This window comes from Scardinius erythrophthalmus (assembly GCF_964197995.2).
Source record: "Scardinius erythrophthalmus genome assembly, chromosome: 23".
Classification (NCBI taxonomy): Eukaryota; Metazoa; Chordata; class Actinopteri; order Cypriniformes; family Leuciscidae; genus Scardinius; species Scardinius erythrophthalmus.
The window spans coordinates 5,698,357-5,725,458 of record NC_138243.1 but is presented as its reverse complement, the minus strand read 5'-3'; the positions used below and the strand labels follow the sequence as shown (position 1 = coordinate 5,725,458).

The window sequence follows — 27,102 nt, the reverse complement described above, 5'->3', positions numbered from 1 at the left end:
AACAAGCGTTATTTTTCTCAACTATTTAAGTTCCAAAACTGACTGCGTTTAACTGAATACTCGCCAAGACGGTCAAACACACAATTTTGTGTGTATTTGACCATTTAAGCGCAGTAAGCCACTCAATTTGAGAAGCGGCTTCAGTGGTGCGCATGCTTTTGGTGTGAGCACGAAACCTGTGGTAATGCAAGGTATGTCAATTCGCCGTCAGAGAGAGAGAGCAAGACAGAGCAGCTGGTCTCTGTGTATCAATACTGCAGAAAAGGAGTATTGTAACAATTATAGATATTTCAGTAACAATACATATCGAATTATTGACATTTTTGACAACACTAGTTGAGTCATCGATCCTGTGATGTTGACACGAAGACAAATTTGAACCCGGAAGATGAAAATAACGCAAAAAAGCTTAAAATGTACTAGTTTTCTCATACTATTAAAACTAAAGGAAGGTATGATGTTCAACACACATAACTGTTAAAATTACGGAAAAATTAAGTTTAGGATTTCATCACCCTTTCAAATTTGTAATCATAAATATGTTTACACAGTGTTCCCAAAGTCTATTTTAAATGATATGTGTTTAACATCATATTTTTACTAAGTACTATCAATGCCAACACCAATAACATATTTTTTTCAAATGTTAAGAATAAAATTACTTCAACATATTTGAATAATTTTTAACATTCAATAAGAAAACTGCAGACTAATGTTTTTGTTTATCATTAACTTGTGTTAATGATAAACAAAAATGTCAAGAAATTTACAGCAATCATCCCTTAAACCCATTATAATAAACGTTGCATTTTGTTTTGCCTTTATTTATAAGAAATCACTGTCATTGCATTAGCAAAAATCCCAACTATGCATTATCTCACCATGGTGCCATCAGTTGTGACAACTGGAAAATCCATACTGGACCCAAACAATACTGAGCTGAAATGTTTAACATTAATGAGATACAGATTTAATACTAATGAAAACAGAAGACTCACCAATGAACCGAATGATTCTGCGGATGAGAGGGTTTAGGTAGCAGCACTCTCCAGTCACAATGGTTTTCTCCTGGGCTATTAGGGCTTCTCTAGTGGACTTCATGATATACATGGAGATCTCCCCAACAAATATCTACAGACAGAAAAAAAAAATAGATTTAAGCAGTTAATGCATAATGTGAGATTCATGTCTATTATATTTTGGGGGGATTTTGCTCATTACTTGAATTGGAGGAACTATATTCTTAAGTCATTATGTTATTCAAGTTGTCTTGCACACTTTGGTGTAAATGGTCACTTTCCCAATGTCGGGCTGAACAGTTCCCAGAACGGTAAGGAACGGTTCCAGATTTATCCACTTGAGCTTGATTAAGCTCGGCACGATTACAAACCATTCCCGGTCCAGAATTCTCATCACGGTTGGCTCACCATGCTGAACTGTGCTGTTCGAATGCGTGTCGCATGGGATCTGTGTTGTACTTTTACTTCTGAGAGCTCACTAAAGAATTACTAGTCATGTTTGCTTAGATTTTTATTCTATTTAATATATAATTAGTATTAAGCCAAGTTGATTAATCAGCCATTAAGAAATAATCTGCATTGGCTTAAGTGTCAAAATAGGTTTGTCAGTGGATAAGATAAGTACATGCACTAAATGAAAACCACCCCAAAAATGAACACGCAGGTTGAACGTGTGTAGTGATGTCACATCACCACTCGGGATTAGTCACTTGTCTGTTGCCTGGCTGCCAGTTTCTCTGTAGCTGGCCAAGCTCGCTATTTCAGCAAAGTAAACAAGTTTAAAACAGAAATATCTGATCATCCTCCATAACGCAGTCACTATTAAAATCTCATACCATCTGTAAACTTTTTCGTTACAAAGGGAACGACTGGCACATTTGTATTACATTCCAGAGATCTCTGTTATCAGCTCCACAGTGGAAAATCAAACCATATCCGCATCGGCTAGGTTAAGCAAACAAGAATGGTTTGGCCTGACAGTGAAAAAGCAGCTACTGACATCATTCAAAATTTCAATCTAAGTCTAACTAAGTGTAGTCATCATTTAGTTTCTGCTAATGTACTTTTAAAGGGGTCATGGCAACTCAGTTCCTCAGTCCAAAAACAGCTTTTATTGAAACCAAGCTTCGAAGTCGACTAGTTTCGGATTTTGTCACATTATGACGTAATAGTGCAACGAAAAACCACCTCTGGGGAATCAGATCAACGCCTACTCCTACATCACATCTTTGGCCCCACCCACTGACACGTTAGTGAGATGAGAGAAGAGGAGATACAGGATCGCAAGACAAAAATGTCATTACCTTCCCAAGGATCCTAATGCTTGGGGAGTGCTTATTTATGCAAACGTCTCAGTACTAGAATTATTTGTTTGTTTGGTACATTTCACTGTGGATTATATATGGTAAATCAGTCGCAATTTTGGCGCAAGCTTTGCGAACAGACTTTCACAGTAAAGATATGGACCTGACAGTAATGCCACAACATGTATGTGGCAAGCAGGGCGGGGCCGAGAGCCTTGGGAACAGAGCGTGAGTGCTAATGAGTGTCTCCTGCGTGCCACATGGCCTTAAGTCTCATGGAAGGAGATCCGGAAGGATAAAAGGAGGAGTGATGACAGTACGTGACGAGAGATGACCAGGCCTGGACTTTATGTTGGTGTTTATATGAGAGGCAGTCGTCTGTGAGGTCCTGTTTTCACATGTGAAAACAGGAGCAGTTCAAAACTTTGTATATCAGGACGGGTCGCTGAACTGTCACACGGGCATGTATACAATGTATAAATGTGGGCAGTCACATCGTGATATCATAACTGTGATGATTTCTTGGAAGTTTCAAGGTAATGTTCTGGGACATTGTGAATGTTAGAATGACATGTTTAGAAATTCTTTGTTGAAAGAGTTTGTACTAAGAGTTTCTATCTCCTTTTACGAGCAAAATCAGGTTTTAGAAGTCCTTTGTGCCGTGAAATTGAGTGAACCTCTAATGATCAGTTCACTTCGCCCTTGTATTATTTGTATTAAGCCAACTGTGACTAAACATGGTGTTTCGCACTAATGGTAATAATAATGACGATGTGCAAACGAAATTCATACTTTATCAACTGGCACAGATTTCATTTGATGAAAAGTAGCAATATTCAAGGCATAAACATCAAATATTATAAACACATTTAAGCAATATTTCACCAAAAAATTAATATTGTCATAATTTATTCACCCTCATGTTGTTCCAAACCCGTAAGCTGTTCTTTTATTTGTGGCACACAATAGTAGCATTTCAAAGAATCTTTACACAGCTCTTTTTTTCTCTCCGCACTTTCCTCAAATCTCTAAAATCTCATCCTTAATTATGCATAATCAAAATAGCAGATTGTGTTGGCTACAACAAAGTGCATCATTCAGAACCAAATGCCTGTAACGAATGGACTTAATCCAAATGCTCCAGACATCATAAAACCTTCCCCCTCAAACCAGTTCTCTTCAAAGGCCGTTATCACCTCTGCTCTCCTGAATGATCTCAGCAAGAGACTGTGCCTGCAACCCTTAAAGACAGCACAGCAGACCAGACGGCATGAGCCATTTGGTCAAAGACTATAGAGATAAACTCCAATACACAAGGAAATTTACTCCATTCTTACCCACAAACTTTCCCAAATGTTTATAGCATTTCTCCTGTATTTTATGCATGTCCCTATGTTTTATTAGCCTAGTTATGATTCTTTAGTTATGTTTAGAGTAACTTCAAATGTTGATATCCAAAGATGATGTATCACTGCTTTAACGTCTTCAAATCCCCTCTTTCTTGGTATCAAAAGAATGCTCTTTTGATTTTATAATCAATGGTGTACAATATGTTATGATAAATTGCATCATGATATTTTTACCATACTTTTGTGTAAAGACTGCACAAATTCTCCATGCCAGAATGAACATGCAAACGGGGATCAGATGGGACAAAAACTTTCTCCCAGTCATCTTTGGTTGGTCACCTCACCAAATGGGTGTGAACTGATAGGACCTTTAAGAGTGTCTGATTAGTTCAGATCTTCGCTCAATCTCTTTGAGACAACATTCTCCTGTCTTCTTCCGGCAACTTCATCTTCAAGTTAACTTCTTTGGATTCAACATGGACTACCCCAAGAACCCAAACAAACACTTCAGCGGACTCCTGGTGAAATCATCAAGAATGACTATCGTCGATAAACGATACTATCTCCATCGGCACAACCCCTACATACATACTTGCATACAAGCCTGTATAATTAACTCTTCCTCTTCTTCTGAATCAGTTTCTGGTTCAAACATGCATGGCTAAATTAAACCAATATTTCCACTTGCCATATGCAGCATTTACCCAAAGACTATAGATATAGAAAGGGATTTTGGTTTAGCTCAGTAGAGTTGACTGAGTGGATCTCTAAGCTGGTGTGAGTGAGTGGAGGCGAGGCTAATTTGAATATTCATGGTTCCACGTTTACTAAATGAGGTAATGGTGTAGTTACATTAAAGCTATTTTAACTTAAGGCATGAATAAATAAACAAATCACAGGAAGAAAAAAACAAACTTTTAAATATGCCATTTTGAACTAATCAATTGAAACTAATCGCAACTTCTGTTTCATGCTGACTTTAAATAAATTTTCTGTTCCTCACACAAAAATGTGTTTTATTTATTTATCTATGCTGGGAACGTCAATGATAAAATTGCATGTACATTTTCTTCACCCAAGGTTTCAAAGGAATTATACAAGTTTCATATCCATTAACATATATCATGAGAAAATCAATATAAATAGTGTAGACTCTTTTCGAAACTTAAAAACATCTCAATTTGACAGTTTAATAAAGTAGATTTGCTAAATTGGATACATGTTTCCCACAGCATCAGTCACACTGCACATGTGTACGTCTCTATACAAACGGCAAAACATAAAACATAATAGCAAAGTTAAAAGACGGAATTTACTAAGAAAAACCTGTTCATGGAATAAATTTGCATAAAAAGGAAGTGTGTTTGAGCTGAAAAGAATGATAATGACAAAAGTGGAGCCTTTTGGGGAATTTTCACCTAAAAGATACAGCATTTCACAGGCCACTTTGAAGTCAGATATTACTCAGCCACTGACCAATTCTCAAGTTACCAAATGCAAGAGGTTTTCTATTTTCTGCCATACAGAGGAGAAATAAAGTTTGTGTCACAAGGAGGGGAAAAAAAAAAATCAAGACCAGATGCAGCTGCTGCAGTTCTTTTTATCTCTAGAGTAAAACTCTGGCTTGTTTAAAGCTGTTTTCTGTGCTGGGAATGATGGAATTGGACTGCAGTGTTCATCTCTTAGAATAGTACAGTACAGATGAAACTCCAGTCCGTTGCTTGAGATATAGGCAGGGTTATAAAGATTAATAACTACACTAGGAATGTCCAAAACTGTTTGAAAAGAGTACAAGAAACCTACAGGTTGGATATAGATTTATACATGTTCAACCTGAATGTCATCAAAGCTATCATGAGCCATATGCCATATAATAAATCAATTGTTATATAAAATTATGCAAAAATAAATATTTTTTTTTTTACTTACAATATGCATATCTACGGAAAATTGTTTCCACCACAGAATAAATTAAAAAAGCTAATTTAAAAAAACAACTTTTTATCTCACAATTCTGACTTTTCCCCCCCCTCGCAATTCCCAGCTTATGTCTCGCAGTGCTGATTTTTCTCGCAATTCAATTGCAGGGTTATTTCTCTATATTATTGACTTTATATATCATATTTGTGAAAAAAAGTATGAACTGTGAGCTGTAAACTCAGAATAAACTCAGTAACTTTACTTCTTGCAATTTCACGCTGACTTTTTCCTCCTACCACAATTACAAAAAAACAACACAAATAATAATAAAAATAAAATGTTTATAAAGTATGGTAGTAGTATTTGTTGTACTGATTTAATTTATGTACTAAGGAGATCATGAGGCTTGTTGAGGAGAGGTGTGTTACTTAGACCATCAGATTTTTGCCTGGACAACAATAAAACGAGCAATAAACCTCACATGAATATTACAGAGACTTGACAGTGGGTTTTTGAGCCAGTAACCGCCCACCCAAAACACCCGAGCTTCAGATTCTGGAAACACACTTCACATTTTCTTCTGCAGTGAAAATAACCTCAGAATGGAAAATAAATCATAACAGTTTAAAAATAAAAGCTTAATTTCCTTCATTTTTTGGAGACTGACTGACCAAACCAAAGTCAGAATCATGACAAGAATCAACACTAAATATGTTCATTTCAGCATACAGCACGTCAAGAATAATGACTTAAATTTCAGCGGTGGACTGTAGTTATTCTTGATAAAATGTACAATTAAATTATTATACACATCCTCATGGTGTGTCTAATCTGTATAACTCCTAACAGCTTCATAGCACATTTGGCCCAAACAAAGGCTGTGAAACTGAGATCATCATTTTCAGCAAAAATTAAATATATTTCACTCTAATTTTCTTTAGTGGTTGATGATTTATGGCCCATGTGCCTATTAAAAGGATCTGGGCCACTGCACAGAAACCCCACTCTGGAGATTACATTTAATTCCCATTTATGTTTTACACTATAACACAAAAAAGCATGCATGTAGTATTTGTGTGTGTTGGTATTGCAGTGCCCTCTGGTGTTCATGTCCAACACATACAAGAAAACATACACTTTATTGAAGAAAAAAATAATAATTTAAAAGGTAACAATTTACAATAAGGTTTAATTTGTTAATATTAGTTAACTTGATCCTTACCTCATTACCTCTACCTCAACCTTAAAATGACTTACTTAAACTAAGAACCAAAATGTATGGAAAAAAAAAACTAAAAAAAGTAGACCTCAGTAATTAGCTAGTCAGTTAACTAGTTTGGAGGACTAGTCTTGGATGATCTTGAGCCATGTCTACTCACAATGGCAGTGGGCGCCGCTGCCACCACGCAGTAGAGGATGAGAGGAGGGATGAAGCTTGTCTCCTCCGGCCCGGGGTACGGCTTCATCAGGTCAGCATCATTACAGAAGAAGCCCTGCACATGGATCCCAAACGTGTCTGTGCATTCAAAGTAGTACGCCAGCAGCACCGTCCCGGCCATGATGACCAACTGGAAAGACAACAAAAAGAAACAAACTTAACATAAGTATCTGTCGAGATTTCACCGACACTTCTCAAAAATTGGTCTCATCTCCGCTTGGAAAACCTCTTGTAAGCAGCTGTGTCCATCTGTTTTTCTGTTTGCATTAGCCCCACTTGGAAGCCATATTTGTATCCTCTTTCATTTCCAGCAGGGTTGCATAAAGGGCCTTTCATGAAATATTTGAGACAGCATTGCAGAGAGTCCAGCTGAAGGCACAGTTTAGCCATGTTACCACCGAAATTACCCGGAACAATTTGTTCAAGGAACTTTTTTTCCCCCAGATCTGTTGCTTTCTGCATTCCCACCGTGGTCTAAAGTAACTTGAAGATTAGGCAAATTAGTCCGGTGACGTAGGACTCCACGCACCACAAAATATTTTTAAAAATGGTGGATGAAATGAAATGCTGCGTGGAGTCAACCAATCAGCATGTTCAGCGCCAAGTCCCACCCCCGAGAGTTCCTGAACTTTGAAAAAGTACTACCTCACAAGCAGGGACTTTCTGAGGGGGACATTTTTAAACGGAACTTAATTTAGACCCTGGTTCCTGTGGTCGAAACTCACGGAGTACCACCCCAAAGTTCCTAGTTCCTGGGTAAAGTTCCTGTGGTGGAAACATGGCTTTTATTGACTTCCATAGTATGAAAAAAATGGTTACACCTTTTTTTACTGTGAAGCAGTACTTACTCAAATAAGTACTGAGAAATATTTAACTACATGTAGCCTACTTACTATATAGTTATGAATAGGGTTAGAGTTTGATTTAGGGTTAGTTACTTGTAATTATGCATAATTTACTGTTAATACTATAGTAAGTACATGTAGTAATGTGTAAATGCGTTACCTTAAAATAAAGTTACCAAAAAAAATACTATGAAAGTCAATTGGCATTCTTCAAAATATCTTCTTTTGTGTTCAACAGAACAAAGAAGCTCAGGTTTAGAACACCCTGGGTGAGTAAATGTTGACAATTTTTTTTTTTTGGGTGAACTATCAACCCCTAACTCAACCCCTGGTCAAAGCCTGACTCCACCCACTGGCAATATTTGAAAAATGCTGGAAAAGTGGGCAGAGCCCAGCAGAGGGGAGGCGTGCACCTGAGACCGGTCTCTCTGTGGGCAAGGGCGTGGTGAGCTGGTACCTGCTTACGTCACGCAGTACCACAACATCCAATAGGAAAATTCAACTGCAGTAGCCACCGTTCAACCTGAAGAGGGCACCACTCGTTTTTACACCATATATTGTAGAATTAAAACACTTTATACCCAAATGTCAAAAAATTTACTTGAATCAATAAACAGCACTAATAAAGCCCCAGTCTTACAGATCATTAACTAAAAAAAAGTTGTTTTAAGGCCTGTTCACACCGGGACAAATTTTGCGCGCGATATTCGCTGACGTTTAATGCCTCGTGACTAAACAATGGGCGCCAATGTGAGTGTGCACACCGACACGAAAAACGGCACGCGTAAAAGCGTAATTTTTAAAAAAAACGCCTCGGGTTCGTTTTTTTGCTCAAAAACTATCCGACCAATGAGATTGGCGCTTTTACTCACGTGTCTGGAGCTTCTGAAGTTACAGTAAAACACAACTTGCGGGCGCTCAAACACAAAACGGTCTTGCCGAGCACACATACGTAACGGCGAAGAAGATATATGCCGAGTAGCGTCTAGACTGCCGGGAAGAAATAAGACGAGGAAGATGCAAGGCAAGATGAATGTAGAGCTGTTGGTCTCATTGGTGTCGGAACATGAAGAACTATATGACAAACGCGACAGCGACTACAAAAATCTTGATAAAAGAGAACTGTTATGGAGTATTTCTGTTTTAAATTAAGCGCCATCTAATGTCAGGGAATGAATTTGCATGTTCACTCGGCTCATCGTCAGCGAAATCGCTTGGGTGTGAACACAAAAAACGCACTGAAAAACGCTGGCGAATAACGCGTACCGATATTCGTCCCGGTGTGTACGGCCCTTTAGGATTTAGTTACCCTTTAAGGTAGTCTGGCTATCACCAGACCAAGCTCAATCTTTTAAGATTGAACATTAGTCTGGGATTCTGCTTTGTATTTTCTACTGCACAAGAGGCGTGATCAACGGGCATAGATCAAATGACTCCGTACGCAATTGGATAGTCCTTCAACCAATCAGACCAACGATCCGGGTGACATACTTTTTTTTCCAGAGCAACGCGAAAAACTCCAAGCAGGAAATGTATAACCAAACGTGTTGATCAGCGGTTTGCAGAAGCAGCGATGGAATCGAGCGATTTATGCAGGTTATGCAAAAAAACAAAACATGAAAGTTAGTGGTATTTACACCCACTCGAGCGATTTGTTTGCTAAAATGAAGCCATTGAGCATCGTCGAGAGGTTAAAAGAAATTGGACAGAGCCATAACGGTTTTGGAATTGGATTGGATAGGATTAAACCCGCCAATAGTGCGCCATGTGGATAAGCCGGTTTGTGATTGGTTCCCACAAATTTGTAAAGGAAGCAGCAGAGATAAAAGTACAGGTCTCCAGCCTGAGCTGCAGGGCGAAATCAAATCGCCGGCAGATCAGGCTGGGTTTACCCAGTCTACCTTTAAGGTATTGTAAAACACTTTTGCTGTTATTGAAGTTTAAGGGTGGGTTAAGGTGAAAGGGAAGTCTCAAAAGTGTAATTATAGATGTAATCACAGTATAGAAAAAAAGTAATTCTTGTGATTTAAGAATCGATATCGGTTCATCAAAATGAGAATCATTTCAATCAATTCTTCAAGTCCCTGTTTCAGAACAAAGATCAACAAGTCTGAAAACGGTCTAAGATGAACGATGGGATTTAAGTACACAATTCTTTACTGCAATAAGTTCTGTTTCAACATTATTCTTACTCATATGCTGCCCCATAGTTCTCCCCAGCAAGTGCATGAAATTGTTTTAACCACTAGGCAACAACACCAACCTCTAAATCAAATCATAGGCCACACCACCACATCAGAAGTCATATCAGGACAGAAGAAGAGCATATTGAAAGCAGGTTGAATATGGAATTACTGCAATTCTCATACTCTGCTGCAATGTTGAGTTTGTGTTGTTTCAGACTCAATGTACTGAGTCAGCACCTCATTAGTATTTCATGAGCGATGTAGCATGATTCCTCATGCTTGCCTTAAGCGATAACATAAGGGCATCATACAGTGCCGGAAAGGAAGCACGTCTAACCCAATTACAGTCGCTATTCACTGACATGGCACTTTTCTTTTAGTAGCTGAATTCAGAAAATCAGCCTCAAACTATAGGTGGAACATAAGGGTTATTCAAGGTAAGTATAAAATTAATACTTCACTGGAATAGACAGCCTTACAAAAAAGCACTTGAGGTAATATTAGGTAGCAATCCTATGCTACATTGCTTTGATACATACCATGGTACTGAATGATTACCGCAGTCATCTAGCGACATTTAGTGTCTTTAGCTACATTACTTTGAAAGGATTTCGGAACAGTGCTGCAATGCGAGTTGGAGGGAAGTAGTATTAGCTTGTTTGTTAGATACAGGATTCAATGTTATCTAGCTTGCCAGTGTTGTTAGCTAGTTATTTTAACAGCTAGCGCTAGCAAACATTTTTGTTACATAGCCAGCTGGCCAGTGTAATTATTCAAGTCTTTTCCACCATTGTGGCATGCACACCAATTTGAGTGTTTGTTTACCATCTCTATTTCTTGAGCTTCGTGCTTTGCTCTTGACTTCCATTCGGCCTGAACGGGTACAGATCAGTGTTTAAGTCAGGTAATGAAGTGTAGTCCTTTACAGTTGAGCAGCAATGTTGTAAATTGGTGCATTTTAAAAGAATCTCATGTGAAGAAAGAAACTATTTTATGGAGTGACAATTTTGTATGAATTTTTGTATGAATTTCAGGTGATTTATATGTAACTGTAAAAGTGTACATGAGGTTCCACCCCTAAGAATAATCATCAGTGGGGTGTACAAATGAGATGACAACATTATACAAATTAGCCAAATATAAAACATAAAATAGTTACAGATTGCCATGAGTGTTGTGCATTTTCAAAGTATTCCACTTATATGCAGTTACAAATCTGTGTATATTGGCTACTTTACAATGGCTTTAAATGTGGCTAATCCAGATTAAATAGATCCATTTTTATATCAGTTTGATTGCAGGGCTCCAGACTGTGACCTTTTTTCTTGCTGGTACGAGTAAATTTTGCTGTGGTTGCACTGGTGCCAACATTTTACAGCATCAGCAGAACCTTCTGGGGCGGTTTCCCAAACAGAGATTAAGCCTAATCCTAGACTAAAATTGCCCTTTGAACCAGATTAACAGAAATCTGCTTTCTCGGTCAAGGCTTTAAATAGTCCTAGATTTAGTTTAGTCCAGAGTTTAATAAGCTGATTTCCTGAAAGGAAGACTAGAGTTACTCCAGGACTAAATCGAGGCTTAAATTAAACCTACCAGGAGGCAGGTTAAACTTCAGATTAACATGTGTTTCAAAGTGGACACGTGTATTACTTGGATACACACACACACACACATATATATATATATACACTATCGTTCAAAAGTTAGGGGTCAGTAAGATTTTTAATGTTTTTAAAAGAAGTATCTTCTGCTCACCAAGGCTGCATTTATTTGACTAAAAAAACAAACAAAAACAGTAATACTGAAATATTATTCCAATTTAAAACAGATGTTTTCTATGTGAATATACAGTAAAGTGTAATTTATTCCTGTGATCAAAGCTGAATGTTCAGCATCATTACTCCAGTCTCCAGTGTCACATGATCCTTCAGAAATCATTCTAATATGATGATTTGATGCACATTTCTGATTATTATCAATGTTGAAAACAGTTGTGTACAAAAAAATTTCAAAATTCTTTGATGAATAGAAAGTTCAAAAGAACAGCATTTATCTGAAATCTAAAGCTTTTGTAACATTAAACACTACCGTTCAAAAGTTTGGGGTCAGTAAGAATTTTAATTTTATTTTTGGAGGAAAGAAATAAAATAAATCAAAAACTTTTATTCATCAAGGATGAGTTAAACTGATCAAAAGTTACAGTAAAGACATTTATAATGTTAGAAAATATTCTATTTTAAATAAATGCTGTTCTTTTGAATTTTCTATTCATTTTTTTTATAATTTTGAAAATTTGTACACAACTGTTTTCAACATTGATAATAAGGAATGTTTCTTGAGCATCAAATCAGCATATTAGAATGATTTCTGAAGGACAGTCATTTTAAATTGTCATAATATTTCACAATATTACTTTTTTTTTTTTTTTTATCAAATAAATGCAGCCTTGGTGAGTAGAAGATACTTCTTTTAAAAACATTAAAAATCTTATTGACCCCGAACAGTAGTGTGTGTGTGTGTGTGTGTGTGTGTGTGTGTGTGTGTGTGTGTGTGTGTGTGTGTGTGTGTGTGTGTGTGTGTGTGTGTGTGTGTGTGTGTGTGTGTGTGTGTGTGTGTGTGTGTGCGCGTATGTATGTGCGTATGTATGTATGTAATGTATCTATGTATGTATGTATCTATGTATGTAATTTCTTTTCTTTTATTCCATAGCTGGTGTGTGTAGTTTATTTAGCTTGCTTAAAATAATTTTCTTGTTTAGGTGATTTTTCTGATTCCATTGTTTCCTTGGATTTGCTTCTCAGTTCCATGCAATTTTAAGCTTTTCTTGGTTCATTCCATGTTTTATAGGCAACCTCTATCATGCTAAGCACAGTTGGTTTTAAATTAATCTGGTTTTTATTTTAGTTCAGGACTCCATAGTCCAGGTGTAACTAATCCGTACTTAATCTGTGTTACAGAAAGCCATTTTTTAAGACACGATTAACTATTCTAGATTAAGGCCTACTCCTGTCTTAATTTAAACCCTGTCCGGGAAACCGCCCCTCTGAGTTTTAATGTGGAAAAAGTGCTTTCTCCACTTAGTCAAAGGGGGATGTAGCTTTGAATACAATTTTTGCTTTTCTGAATATATTGAAATTAAAAGTAAGATTGACAATTTAAAATGTTATCTATTCTCAGAGAAGAGATTTTTTTTTTTTTTTGTGCGGTTTATGGAAGTACAGGAATAAACACAATGTTGTTTTGAACAATTTTATATTTAAGAATTGTATAGCCTACAATTTTTGTGAAGGCCTTTAAAGAAATTAATAAAATGAGATTACATCAAATCAGTCACAAGTGAATTAAAAGTACTCATGTACGATAAGTTGGGGTACTTATTTTTTTCAATGCAACAAGCTTCCTCAATTTGAGTAGACAGAACTCAAAAAAACTTGTTAGTTTTAAGTAAAGTAGATTGAAATTAAGTAATTGCAATTTGATTAGATTAAGTTAGTCCAACTTAAAATAACTAGTTATCACAACACATTTTCTTTTGTTTCATTAACTTTTACTTGCCAGAGTAACTTGGAAATATCAAAATCCACATTACTTATTTTTTTCAATTGTATTTACTTAATCATTTTAAGGCAGCGGGTTTCCTCAAAAAAAAATGTAAGTAAAGTCAACTGATCACTTTTTACAGTGTAACTGATTAGAGCTGCCATTTTTGTTGCATAAGAAAAACATCAAACGGTAAAGGAAACAAAAGCGCACTTCTTGTTTGAGCAGCGCAGCGTCAACAGTTTATCAGCTTGGAGCAATAATAGAGAGCGCAGCTCGAGCTCAGAACAGGTTTACTCGCGGGCCGTGATACCGTTACTACACCGTGCTGGAGATCCCGTGAGAAAGTGCTTTAATTCACCGCAGCATTAATAACATCGTAGCGAGATCTAGTGGGAAGCATTCAAATTCAGTGCAGAATTATCTGTTATAAATCATATCAGATTAAACAGAGCTGATGTGGAAACCAGGAGAAAAATTGTGCCATGAACGAGTTATAGAAGGCTTTTCAATTCATAAATCACCAACAATCACCATGGATTTAATGTAGTAACGCTAACTGTAACCATGGTATTGTGGCAGAAATAGTTAATGTTTTTACTTGATTACTGTACACTGTAAAACCGTTTGAGGAAACCAATTGCCTTAAATCATTTAAGTTTATCAACTCAAACAATTTAAGCATAAAAAAATATTTGATTTGTGTCCAAGTAACTCAATAACTTATTGTTAAGATAACATGGGTAAATAAAGTTAATAGTACTAAGTCCATTCAATTAATATAACTCAAATCTATGAAGTAGTTTCAGGGTTTGTACAACCTTTTAAAAAAGTGAAATTCAAGGACTTCCAAGTGCTTGATACTTTTTCCAGCACTTTCAAAGCTCTAAATGTTATTTTAATGTGATGAGTAGAATAAGCTCATAAAATTCTTTACAAATTCTTGACCAAAAATAAGCAATAAAAAAATAAAAAATAAATATTGTAGAACTCAGAGGCACTGGTTGTACTGCTCTCAAATGTTAGTCTGTAGCACTGAAAAAAATAAATCTGAGTGGATGTAAATGTTATGCAATTCAAATGTGTGATATTAACAATAAAATGTTAAGTTTGAATCTTTACATTAATATATCTAGTTTTTAATTAATCTGCATTTGTTCAAAACACAAGACAATGTGCATTTTTTTCCTTTACAAAATTAATCTAAGTAATCCCAGCCAATCTTATTAGGTACACACACATGACAAACAATACCATGTTTTATTTACTCAGTACAAACAAATTACTCCACTTCCTGTTTTGTTGGTCTGGAAACCCCTCGCATTCCAAACGAAGAGGAACACGCGGACTGACCTTAAGGTAAGAATAAAGTTAGCAAAGTAACAGTTAATGTTACTTGGGTTGGTACATTCTTTACAGTTTTCGAATTGTTTGACAAAAACGAGGCTTTAAATGTAATTTGAAGAATACGCTGTTGTAGGCGTGGATTTTCTAATTAGCGTTACCATGTGGCTACGCTGGCAGGTGGCAATAGTTGCTTTACTTATATACTTATATAGACCTTATGCGCCAGAGAAACGAGGGCGCCGCCATCTTTAGAATATTGTCTCTGAACTTCCGTTTTTGTGGTCGCTCTGTATTCCTATGGCTTTGTTGTCCAGGAGTAATTAGCTTTTGAAGTGGATTTACTAAATGTAAAAGTTAACGAAAGTTATCATGAGGGATGTAATGTTTAAAGCAGATGTCTTAACAAATGTCAGTAGACCGGGAAGATTTTAAAACGAGCCGTTCATTCATAAATACGCAATATCGCTGTGAAAATACAGACCGGAAGTCGCAGAGAGCGCAGCGCTGAAAAGGTCTGTACTATACACTCATGACTCTCTCCACATAAATATTTTTCAATTCACACAAGATTGTTATTATGAATGTAGGCAAATCCATGTGAAAAAAAATTGCCTTACAAACAACACCGCTCAAAACTACCACAGCAACCACGTAAACCCTAAGGACTGAACACAGTACACTTAATAGCGCTTTGCAACAAAGAGCTCTGAGCAAATCCCATGAAGATGAAAATCCAGAAAAACACTGCACTACAAACAACACCAAGATCTCTCCCTAGAGCTTATTAAACAGGCTTTTATATGGCGGAAGGAAAGGCTGCCCTACAAATAAGTAATATCCGTCACTCTCATGGACTGAGTTTTAACATTTCCGACATGGTCTAATTTTAGGGCCCGAGCAACTGAGGACCCTATTGAAACTGCTCAGTTTATTGTCCAGTCTATTTCTTTTCATTTTCTGCACTTGCAAATATGTCATTCCATCTGTGTATTATGTCAATTTGATATTGTCATGATAGAGCCAATATTAACATATTTAGTAATTTAAAATGACAATTCATTTGAAAGACTAAGCGATAACCTTGCAAAAAATAAAATAAATAATAAAATAAAATTACTTATGGGAATAAAAATAATATAGAAAAGAATATACTTAAATGCAAAATAAATGTAATGTTTTCAGACAATTGCATGCAATTAAATTAAAATGTATTATAGTTTACATTTATATTAAATGAAATTAGCTGAAATTTAGACTGCTTTTTTGACCCATTAAGTGGGACATCATAATTTTCATAATTATTACTTCTGTTATATTTGAAATATGGTTAAAGTTACTGTACTGACAAGCATTTATGGTAAACTAAAATATAACATTATGTCTATTGAACTTTGAATGTCATGTTTTTCAATTTATTTTTAATTAAACATTTGTAATGATAAAGTTTCAATTTAGTCATTTTTAAATACAGTATCTTTTACCTTTTAATGTAATATCAAATAACACACAATTTAAAAAAGTACTTTACATGTGCTTTAGAATGTTAGTCAACACAAAAGAAAAGTATGACAAAAGATTAAAACATGATTAAAAATGTATTTTAAAATTAAACTTTAAAACTACAATATGCATTTTAAAGTGTATTTAAAAAAAACAGTCATGAAAGTGGCCTTGTATTTCATTAATATTATATTATCTGCTAGTACAGTTTTTTTAAATGTACTTTTAAGATATAAAGTACATTCAACACAATTAAATGCACTTCTTTTTCAAGAGTAATGAAACAAAAACAAAGCTTTGTTCGTTTATACAGTTAATATACATTGTTAATAAAGATTTGCACAACAACAATTGTAAAATTTAGTACAATTTTGGCCAACAACTAAATGTTCTTTCTCATGTCTTTGATACAATAGAGTCATTAGTATCTCATGCCAACACACTCATCACATTTTTAATGCGTAAAGGGGGGATGATTAAGACCAAATCTGTTCCACTGTTAAAGTGATTTTATGCTGGATACACTAATCAACAGCTCAGTCCTTGAGAACACGTGATCATTTCCCAACACACTGCAATAATCAGCATGATACAAAACAAACACTGCCTCAGCTCTCCTACAGAGGGCAGTGCGCGACTACAAACGGGAACAAATAGGACAAGACCGACAGAATGTGTGTAGAGAGAGAGATGCTTGCTTACTACATACTGATCTGAAATCACTGCATGTCTACTAAGCAGTAGGCATTACAAACAGTACCATGCTACAATTTTGACAAAACCTTGTCTGTGAGTGACATCTGGTCTTACATTTTTATTTGATCCAATAAAGAAAGACATATTAAAATGTGTAATTACTTACAGCTCATTGACCATAGTTTATGGAGGACATTGCATTATGGGATACAGTACAGTTTTATGGAGCATGTACATTTATTCTGCACATTTTGTAGCAGGTCATCCGGGTATTCCATGCATATAGATTATTTGCATATTTTGCATAGTATACATCCTGCAGAAATAGTAAGAGTAGCATGCAAGTTTTGCCATAGTGAATGGAAAAGAAAGAAAGAAAGAAAGAGAAAAAAATGAGACAAATAGATGGAATTCCTTAATATTTAGAATCCAACTTGCATCTCTTGTGTTAGGGCTGCACGATTAATCAAAATAAAACCAGTATCAAGATACATCTTAGTGCGATTATCAAATCACAAAGGATGCCTTTTGATTAAAAAAATATATGTGCTGCGTGTTTCAGAGTGAAGCGCGATACTGTGTTCATTTACCCGTGAGCAGCTCATGATGGTGTTTCCAGTGTACTTTTATTTAGTCATTTTTTTTTTAGTACTTTTATTTTCTTAATACATTTTATTATATATAAATCACAACATTTGACAAATTGTGCAGCCCTATAAACAATTACAGCAAAAAAAAGGTTTGTTTTTATCGCAATGTTACCGAGAATAGATCTTTTATGCCCAAATCATGCAGCCCTACTTTGTGTCATCAGCCCTTAAAACTGCCACCACATACAGCATCTGAATGTCACCCTCGACACAATAGCCAAATCAAAATGGATACCAAGCTGCTTTAAAGGAATTGTTCATCTAAAAATGAAAATTCTTAGGGGGGGGGGGGGGTGAATAAATTATTCACAGATAAACTTGTCTTCCACCACAGACCATAAAATCCTCAGTTAAGCTTCATAGGTTTAGGTTTTGTCCTGCATTGTATTTTTGTGCTGATGGTGCAAATCATGGGGGTTGCTAAGGACCGATGATATTACTCTTCTAAGCAGTCGGACTTGTGATTTGCCATGTGGATAATAATAAAAAAAAAAAATCCCCTTTACTTTACAGTAAATGAAGGACCAGAGTTATACTGTAGCTCACTCAAAAATGAAAATTCAGTCATCATTTACTTACCCTCATGTTGTTCTAGGGATGCACGATATATCGGCCTCCATATCGGTATTGGCCGATATATATTAATTTTTAAATGTTACCGTAAGCGGCTCGATAAGGAAATTTGGCCAATGTATTAAAGTCAATAAATTATGGATTATTTCCTTCAGCTGAGACAATTCAGATGTACACTGTTGTCCATGATGCTTTTGAATTGCTTGAAATGTGATTGGAATCCACAAAAAAAGGAAAATACAGTAAAGTGCAACATGTTCTGTCAAATAGGCTGCATAAAATGAGAACATTAGAACTGTGTGCTTGGGACATCTTTTCTCAGAATTGTGAGATATAAACTCTCAATTGGGAGTTATAGAGTCCAATTCTAAGGAACTTAGAGACTTTTTTCCTCAGAATTCTGAGTTTATAACACGCAATTGCGACTTGATATCAAGTATGAGATAAAAGTTCAGAATTGCAAGATGTAAACTCGCAATTGTGAGAAAAAAAGTCAGAATTGTGAGATAAAAAGTCAGAATTGTGAGATAAAAAGTCACAATTACGTTGTTTATTTTTCATTCTGTGGCGGAAACAAGCTTTCATACTTTTCCCATCACATATCAGATTGGAAAGGCATTTATTAAAAAAAAAAATTAGGAAAATATTCTAAAAGTTGATAAAGCGTCTAATGTGCGTTTAACAATTCAAGTGTTTAACGAGTAGGGTTAGGGAGGGATTTAATGTTCCAATAAGTTGGCATCCATTTAATAATTGTAATAAATATAATCATTTACAATGTTATTAATGAATACGTTTAATGTCCAACAACACTGAGGTGCAAACAATATCCTCCACTATTTATAAGTATAAATAGCATCTAACTATATCTATACAGTCTATTGGAAAGAAAATGCTGCTATTTACATAGTGTAAATATAATCTATCGCTATTTTCACTCAGTAAACAGCCGCTGACCACAAAAGATATTTAGAAGATATTGGGTTCAAACAACACTGAATCCCATTGATTTTTATTGTATAGATGGGATGGGGGGTGGGAACTACAGGAAATACGACATAAGGCCGTGTGTCCACCAAAGCGTTTTTAGCCAGCTGAAAACGCTAGGCGCTCTGCTAAAAACGCTCAGCTGTGGGCGCTTGAGAGCGTTTTGGCAGCGCAGCGTTTTTTCAGTTGAGACGGTTGAGACCGAGACACTGTTGTTATGATACGGAATATCCGCGAAAGTCTTACTAGTATCTCATTTCACACATATTTTGTTTCTGTGTTGATTCTATATTAAAATGTCAATACAGTGTAATGTATTTTATCTGGCTCTTGATTTTGTTCCGTTATTATGCTTGTTGTTGTCATCTGTTGACGTTGTACAAGCAGAATCATGTGGCGGACGCGGTTGGTCGGTGTGGCATTAGTCCCGCCCCTCCTCCACTGTGATTGGACGGTTGGGTAAAAAGTGACAGTGAGGCCGTGTGTCCACCAAAGCGTTTTTACTCGCGGCTGGCGTGTTTTTTCTATTGTTTTCAATGGGAGCGCCGCGTTTTTAAAACGCCATGAGCGCAGCGAGGCGCTGAGCGTCTTTTTCACGCTGAAGCGCCGAGCGCTCGGCGTTTTTTACAGGTCGCCGAGAGTTGAAGAATGTTCAACTTTGGGTAAAACGCTGCGCTCATCACTGTCACTTTTTACCCAACCGACCAATCACAGTGGAGGAGGGGCGGGACTAATACCACACCGACCAACCGCGTACGCCACATGATTCTGCTTGTACAACGTCAACAGATGACAACAAGCATAATAACGGAACAAAATCAAGAGCCAGAGAAAATACATTACATTTTAATATAGAATCAACACAGAAACAAAATATGTGTGAAATGAGATAGTAAGACTTTCGCGGATATTCCGTATCATAACAACAGTGTCTCGGTCTCAACCGTCTCAACTGAAAAAACGCTGCGCTGCCAAAACGCTCTCAAGCGCCCACAGCTGAGCGTTTGTAGCAGAGCGCCTAGCGTTTTCAGCTGGCTAAAAACGCTTTGGTGGACACACGGCCTGATGAGCGCTGCGTTTTACCAAAAGTTGAACATTATTCAACTCTCGGCGACCAGTAAAAACCGCCGAACGCTCAGCGCTTCAGCGTGAAAAAGACGCTCAGCGCCTCGTTACGCTCATGGCGTTTTAACCCTTTAAAAACCGACGGGAGCGCCGGCGCTCTCGTTTGCGTGTGTCTGTTAAAGAGCCTATAGAAACTGAAACCAAATCGCTAGCTCAATAATTCTTTTTGCATACCAAACCAGAGATGTAACATGTTCAGATCAAGCCTCCAACATGCTCCTGTTGCGTTCTTTTCACCCACTAATGAGTCTGTACAAATTGCGTAATATGCGTTTACAAAAAAAAAAACACAAAAATGCATTGCACGTCTTTGCACACATGTTCTGTAGATCTGCGATTGATAGTTACGTCTTCCGATGCTCATTGACGTATCACGTTCTGTGCACTATGACCCCAAAGGTTGTCACATGTTGTGACGTCACAAGCTGCGTCATTTGACCATGCGTTTGACTCCCATTTGCTGTACCGGTATGTTTTTTTCTTTTCGTTATTGTCTTTTTATCATTGCTTCATTTTATCATTTATTTCTCCTTTACACAGTCACAAATACACTTTTACAAATGCAAGCACATTCACACACACACACACGCGCGCGCGCGCGCACGTAGCATTATGTCTAGTCTAAACGAAAGTACACGGACGCGGATGTTTTTTGCAATACTAATTGCGTCCGATGAAGATGAACTGTCCGTCTGCTTATCGGCTCCAGATTCCGTTTCAAGGACGAAGCCGACTTTCTTGAAGGAATAGATCCGTCCTAGGAAGAAAGCCAGGTGTGCAGCCAAAGAAAGAAATGACGTGCAATGCATTTTTGTGTTTTTTTTTTTTGTTTGTTTGTTTTTCTTTTGTTTTTGTAAACGCATATTACGCAATTTGTACAGACTCAAATGAGTGTATCTTAGAAACTAATTTATGTAAACAGTTCAAATAAATTATGTATAGTTTTAAATTGTTTTATCAGGAAGAAAGCCAGGTATGCAGCCAAAGAAAGAAATGATATGCAATGCATTTTTGTGTTTTTTGTTTGTTTGTTTGTTTTTCTTTTGTATTTGTAAACGCATATTACGCAATTTGTACAGACCTTCAAATGAGTGAAACTATCTTAGAAACTAATTAATGTAAACAGTTCAAATCAATTCTGTATAGTTTTAAATTGTTTTATGCACGTTTTTCACATTGACAAGTTTGAGGTTGGCATTTATCAAATTTCTGTATTGAATAAAATATGTAGGAAAAAAAATGAATTTTTAATTTTTCCTTTTGTTTATTGCACTTTTGAGATATTTATCTAGATACTATTGATTTATTACAAATATAGCCTTCAAATTGGGAGAGTAAGGATTATTTTGATGTATGGCATATGAAAATGCTCAAAAGAATGACAGCACAGCATGTAAAAATACAAAGATATACTCTGGCAGAACTGTTCTATGGTAGGTCATAAAGGGTTAAAAACGCGGCGCTCCCATTGAAAACAATTGAAAAAACACGCCAGCCGCGAATAAAAACGCTTTGGTGGACACACGGTCTAAGGGTGGGTAAATAATGATAGAATTTACAATTTCGAGTGAATCTCTTTAATAGACAAACAAAACAAAACAAAAAATCACTGAGACTGGATAGGCTTTCGATTGGACCAGCAATAAGCTACCTAACAACTACCCAGACGACCCTAGCAACCGTCTCGCAACACACTAACAACCACTCAGAACAGCCGAGCACTGTGGACAAGCACCACTCACATATCCTCAGAAAGATGGCAAAAATCCAGTCCACACCCAGCCGACGGTCAGCCATAGGGCCGTTTTTGAGTTTTTTGTGCTAGTTGACAGTCGCCTTTAGTCGTTTTGGTGTGTTCAAGCGCAGCTTTATGACCGAGACCCAGCCGACAAGAGGCGACAACACAGTCAGCTTTCGTCGCCACTAGTTCTTTGACATCCGCTTGGTGTATCCCGGGTTTTATAGATACGAAAGCACATCCCATCAGCTTCACTTCCAGCCAGAGCAGATCAAATCTAAAACCAAACACTACAGCTGTTCCAGACAACCAGAATAAATCATAACAGGCTGTATGCATCATAAACACGACCAGTCAGCCAACTTACAACACCAGCGGTTCAGTGGGACACGGCCCTAAAACACACATGATGAACGACTTCAGAGAACCATGATTCATCATTCTGTTCACCGCTGCATCAAAACAATTACATGAGGAGATGATTCACTCTATTTTCGCAATGTGTGCTGTAAAAATAGTTTACAGTGTGGCAGTGTGCTTGACACTGCGTGATCAAACAAGGCCTATTTTTGAAGATTAGGCAGATATTATAATAACTGATCATCTTTTTTTCCTATGAATTTAAAGATTCAATCCATTTAAAATGCAAAATTGCAAAAATACTGTTTTCTTACTAATGACACAATGGAGACAGAACCTGTGTTCAACTTTGACATCAACTTATTCATATGTTCTGTTAATTGGGTAGTTCATTGAAATAGCTCTTGCTGGTTACAAATTAAAGCAAATGAAAAGAAAAAAAATATTTGCATAATGATAATTTTTGCTAAAATAAACATCAAAAGAAGCTCACAAACAATAAAATATTCAAAGAGACATGACCTACTAACTAATGTGTCCAGACTTCAGAAGATAAGAACGATCACATGCTTAGAGGAATAATTCACAAGGAAATGTAAATTATGTTTTTGTTTATTTATATTGTTTCAAACTTTAATGCGGTTTCTATAAAACACACAAAAAGAAAAGAATATTCACACTCTTCTTTTCCACATATGACAGTTGATTGTGACCAACAAATTTTTGTGAATACTTTTCAGCTAAGACACATTAAATTGATCATAAGTCATAGTAAAGACATTTGCTTTTAGCACTTTGTGATAAGTTACGACATATACAATAACCATAATGAGTCATAAGTAATTATTCATTAAATTCAAAATCATTTTTGAATCTGGATGAGATTTCAGAGGTTTAGTGGAGGAGCAGACTAGTTGGGTGTAAAAAAAAATAGTTTTATTTGGTACTACCTTCATCATCCAAAATTCTCCTTTTGTATAAATAACAGCATAAAAGTTTAGAATTACATGAAATAGAGTATAAAAAATGGCATTTTCCATTTTTGGGTTAAAGATTCTGGGCTTAATGAGTGCTTGTGGAAAAAGAGAGAGCTGTTTACTCAGCTCATTTATTTTAATGGTTTAATTACGTCTCCTCAAAAATGTTCACCAGTAGGCCTGTCCTAAACTCTCGTACAAATAATTAGACAGGCAGCACTTAAAGCATTTGCTGTTTTTAGTATTCAGATTTGTTGTCAAGGCCGCCAACATTTTTCTAGAGCAGGTGTCAATCATGTCTATACGCCTGGATTTGAGCAGCTTCACTACGTTCTTCCATGAAAATAACAAATAAACTGAGACAGTTTGACAGTATATCTCTGACTCTCTGTGGGGTTTAAAAGAACAGAAATCCTCTTATCATTCTTGCATCTTCTGACGCAATGCATTTGAAATCATACGCAATTGAGTATCAACTGACAGCACAATACATGCAGTTCATGCTGAAAGCGGTCTACAATAGTGTGGATAAAGCAGACTATTTGTTGATGTTGGAAGGTTCACTGTAATAAAATGCTTTTTAGGGGTTCAAGCACGTAGCGCTGAAACCCTATAGTAATTGATTGAATTTCCAAGGATCAGCATTCTCCCCTAAAAGTGATCGACCAGACCATACCGTTAATCGTAGAGACTTGAAACTTTGAGGGATGTCAGTACCCACCGCATCTACAACATCACCAAGGCTCGCCCCAATCGGCCTGAAGGGGGCGCTACAGCGACAGCAAAAGTACGAACCGCTCATACCTCCTGAACTGTCGGTGTAGGCTCAAGTTTCTTATATCGTTGAAATCCTTGGCCCAACAACAAAACACACATCTTGGATTCGAACGTCACTCTGGCAAAATTTTCGGGTATTTTGGAATCCTAATTGGAACCAATCCAGTACATAAAGATTATCTGGAACCTGATTGTCAATAATTATCAAAAAAAGTCAAAATTCCTATTGGCGCCCGTGACGGGACGCCAAAATGTTCAAAGTAGCCTTAGATGCCTGTGATAAATTCGAAAGAAATTGGCCACTGGGGGCACCTTTTCGAGTGCATAAATGATTGTAAATCGTGTGATTTTTCGCACATGCCCTCGACATTCATAACACATGGTAGAACTCCTCATTATGAGCAACTTTGTGCCACTGTCAATCAAACTGTTATATCACTAAATATCAGAGATTATTTAAAAAATTTACTTTCGCGAACTAGTCCTTTCGCGGACTTTTTGGCTCAACCTCAATAACTATCAAAAAGTTTTAAAACATATTTCCTTATTAAATTGTCTGTTTTGGCTGTAAATTGTCTTTTCCATCTAGTTGCATCCTAGCTAAATAAAACAATACCTTTTACATATGTACGTAAAGGCCTTAAAACGCTTAAAACCCATTATTACATGGCTTGGTTGAATTCTAATGTAGAATGCAGTCTGTTATTTCTTGATATCAGACCGCTGCTAAGTATAACACACCGTTGCCATGAAAAACAGAGCGTTGCTATGGACGCAGGATTCTAACCGTAGAGACGGAACGGACTATTTTCTTTAGCGGAAGCAATACAATCGTTTTTTAAATCAATAAACTCCTTTTTAAATCAATATTTTGTGTCAAATTATTGATTTATTTGGTGGGTAGCCATGTAATAAGCGAGATAATGTAGAGCGAGGCGGTTGTTATAGCGAATACAACCCCTTCAGGCTGATTCAAGCTCCGCTTCGCGTCGGGGTCCCGATCAGCCTGTCGGGGTTGTATTCGCTATAACAACCGCCTCGCTCTACATTATCCCTTACTTAATTACTGCTTGCAGCTATATTTCGGAGTAGTTTTTTTTTTTTTTTTTTTTTTTTTTACAAAGAAAATAATATTTCAGTTTTTCTACTTTAAAACTTTGTTTAATTTATTCTGTTACTTGCCATTTCTTGGTAATTGTTTGCGAGATTTACTAGCAATTTCTGAGTGACAATTGTTTCTACACAATTGTTTTTCAGTGTGTTCATTGGGGGGAAACATTTAAGTCAGGATGCAGTTTCCTACTGACTTCCACAGTTTGCTGGATAGTCCATATTCTACCTTGAGCCCTACAATAGCCGTTTCTCCACCACCGGGCCGAACGGTTCCAAGAACGCTAAGGAAAGGTTCTATTTATATTTCCACTTGAGCTTGATTAAGCTCGGCATGTTTACAAAGCGTTCTCGGCCCAGCGTTCCCATCACGGTTGGCTAACTGCTGGTAGAATGCGTGTAGTGACATCGGCACTCAGGATTGGTCACTTGTCTGTTGCCTGGCTACCAATTTCTGTTTAGCTGGCAGAGCGCGCTATTTGAGCAAAGTAAACAAGTCAAGAACAATACCTGATCATTCCCTTAACAGGGTTGTTATTTACATCTCATACAGTCTGTAAGCGCTTGACTCAACAAGGCAACGACTGACGCATTTGTATTACATTGGAAAGAGCTCTGTCATCAGCCCCACAGTGGAAAACGAAACCGATTAAGCAAAGAAATGGTTTGGCTTGACAGTGGAAAAGTGGATAATGTTAACCATTCAAACATTGTTTAGGTTCTCAGTTTAGTTTGTCCAATTAATTTGCAGATAAAAAATCAGCTTTAAAAAATGTCAACTATTCTTGCAGACAGACAGAGAGAAACAAAACTACAGATCAAAGCTGTAGTGGAAGGCTGGAGAGCACAGCACTTTGTGGCTGGACTTTTAGGATGAATAATTAATTGTGTCTGATGTTATAGGGGAATAGGTGGTTTCTTAACAGGGAGCAGACCTCGAGAAGTGCCGTCTCTAAGGCAGGGTCCAAAATTTGCGAGCCAAAATTAGTTTTGACTATAAAACAATATTTTGCATTGTTATATAATGCATACATTCACTAAAATACACAAAAGGTCAAATTATCGTCTATTTTTCCACATGTAGTTGCAGCACATGACTTTGATTTTGTGGACAAAAGTTTTATCCATTTTTTTTTTTCCATCAGAAAAGGTTTCTTTTCAAAAATGTCTTCATGGTATCAGGACTTTAGTATCATGTGGAGATTTTTACTTGATGCCCTCAAAAAAAAAAAAAAAAAAAAAAAAAAAAAAAAAAAAAAAAAAAAAAAAAAAAAAAAAAAAATATATATATATATATATATATATATATATATATATATATATATATATATATATATATATATATATATATATATATATATATATATATATATATATATATATATATATATATATATATATATATATATATATATATATATATATATATATATATATATATATATATATATATATATATATATATATATATATATATATATATATATATATATATATATATATATATATATATATATATATATATATATATATATAGGCAAAAAAATGTGTACGTCACGTCATTGACCTATTGGCTGAAAAAAAAAAAAAAAAGATGTGATTAACAGTCTTGATGGTTTGGGTGTTAAGTTTCTAAAAGTTTTTGGAATTTCACAAGTCTC

General features: G+C 36.2%; 1 protein-coding gene across 2 annotated transcripts in view; it reads right to left on the bottom strand.

The window, feature by feature from the left end:
• plppr1 (phospholipid phosphatase related 1) overlaps positions 1–27,102 on the bottom strand; it is a 66,535-nt gene that overhangs the window by 9,580 nt on the left and 29,853 nt on the right. For both annotated transcript variants that reach the window (XM_081353506.1, XM_081353505.1), the window contains 2 exons: positions 6,972–7,160; positions 999–1,131 (listed from right to left, as the gene is read on the bottom strand). In XM_081353506.1, the coding sequence (XP_081209632.1) occupies positions 999–1,131; positions 6,972–7,160 (322 nt within the window). The remainder of the gene's footprint in view (positions 1–998; positions 1,132–6,971; positions 7,161–27,102) is intronic.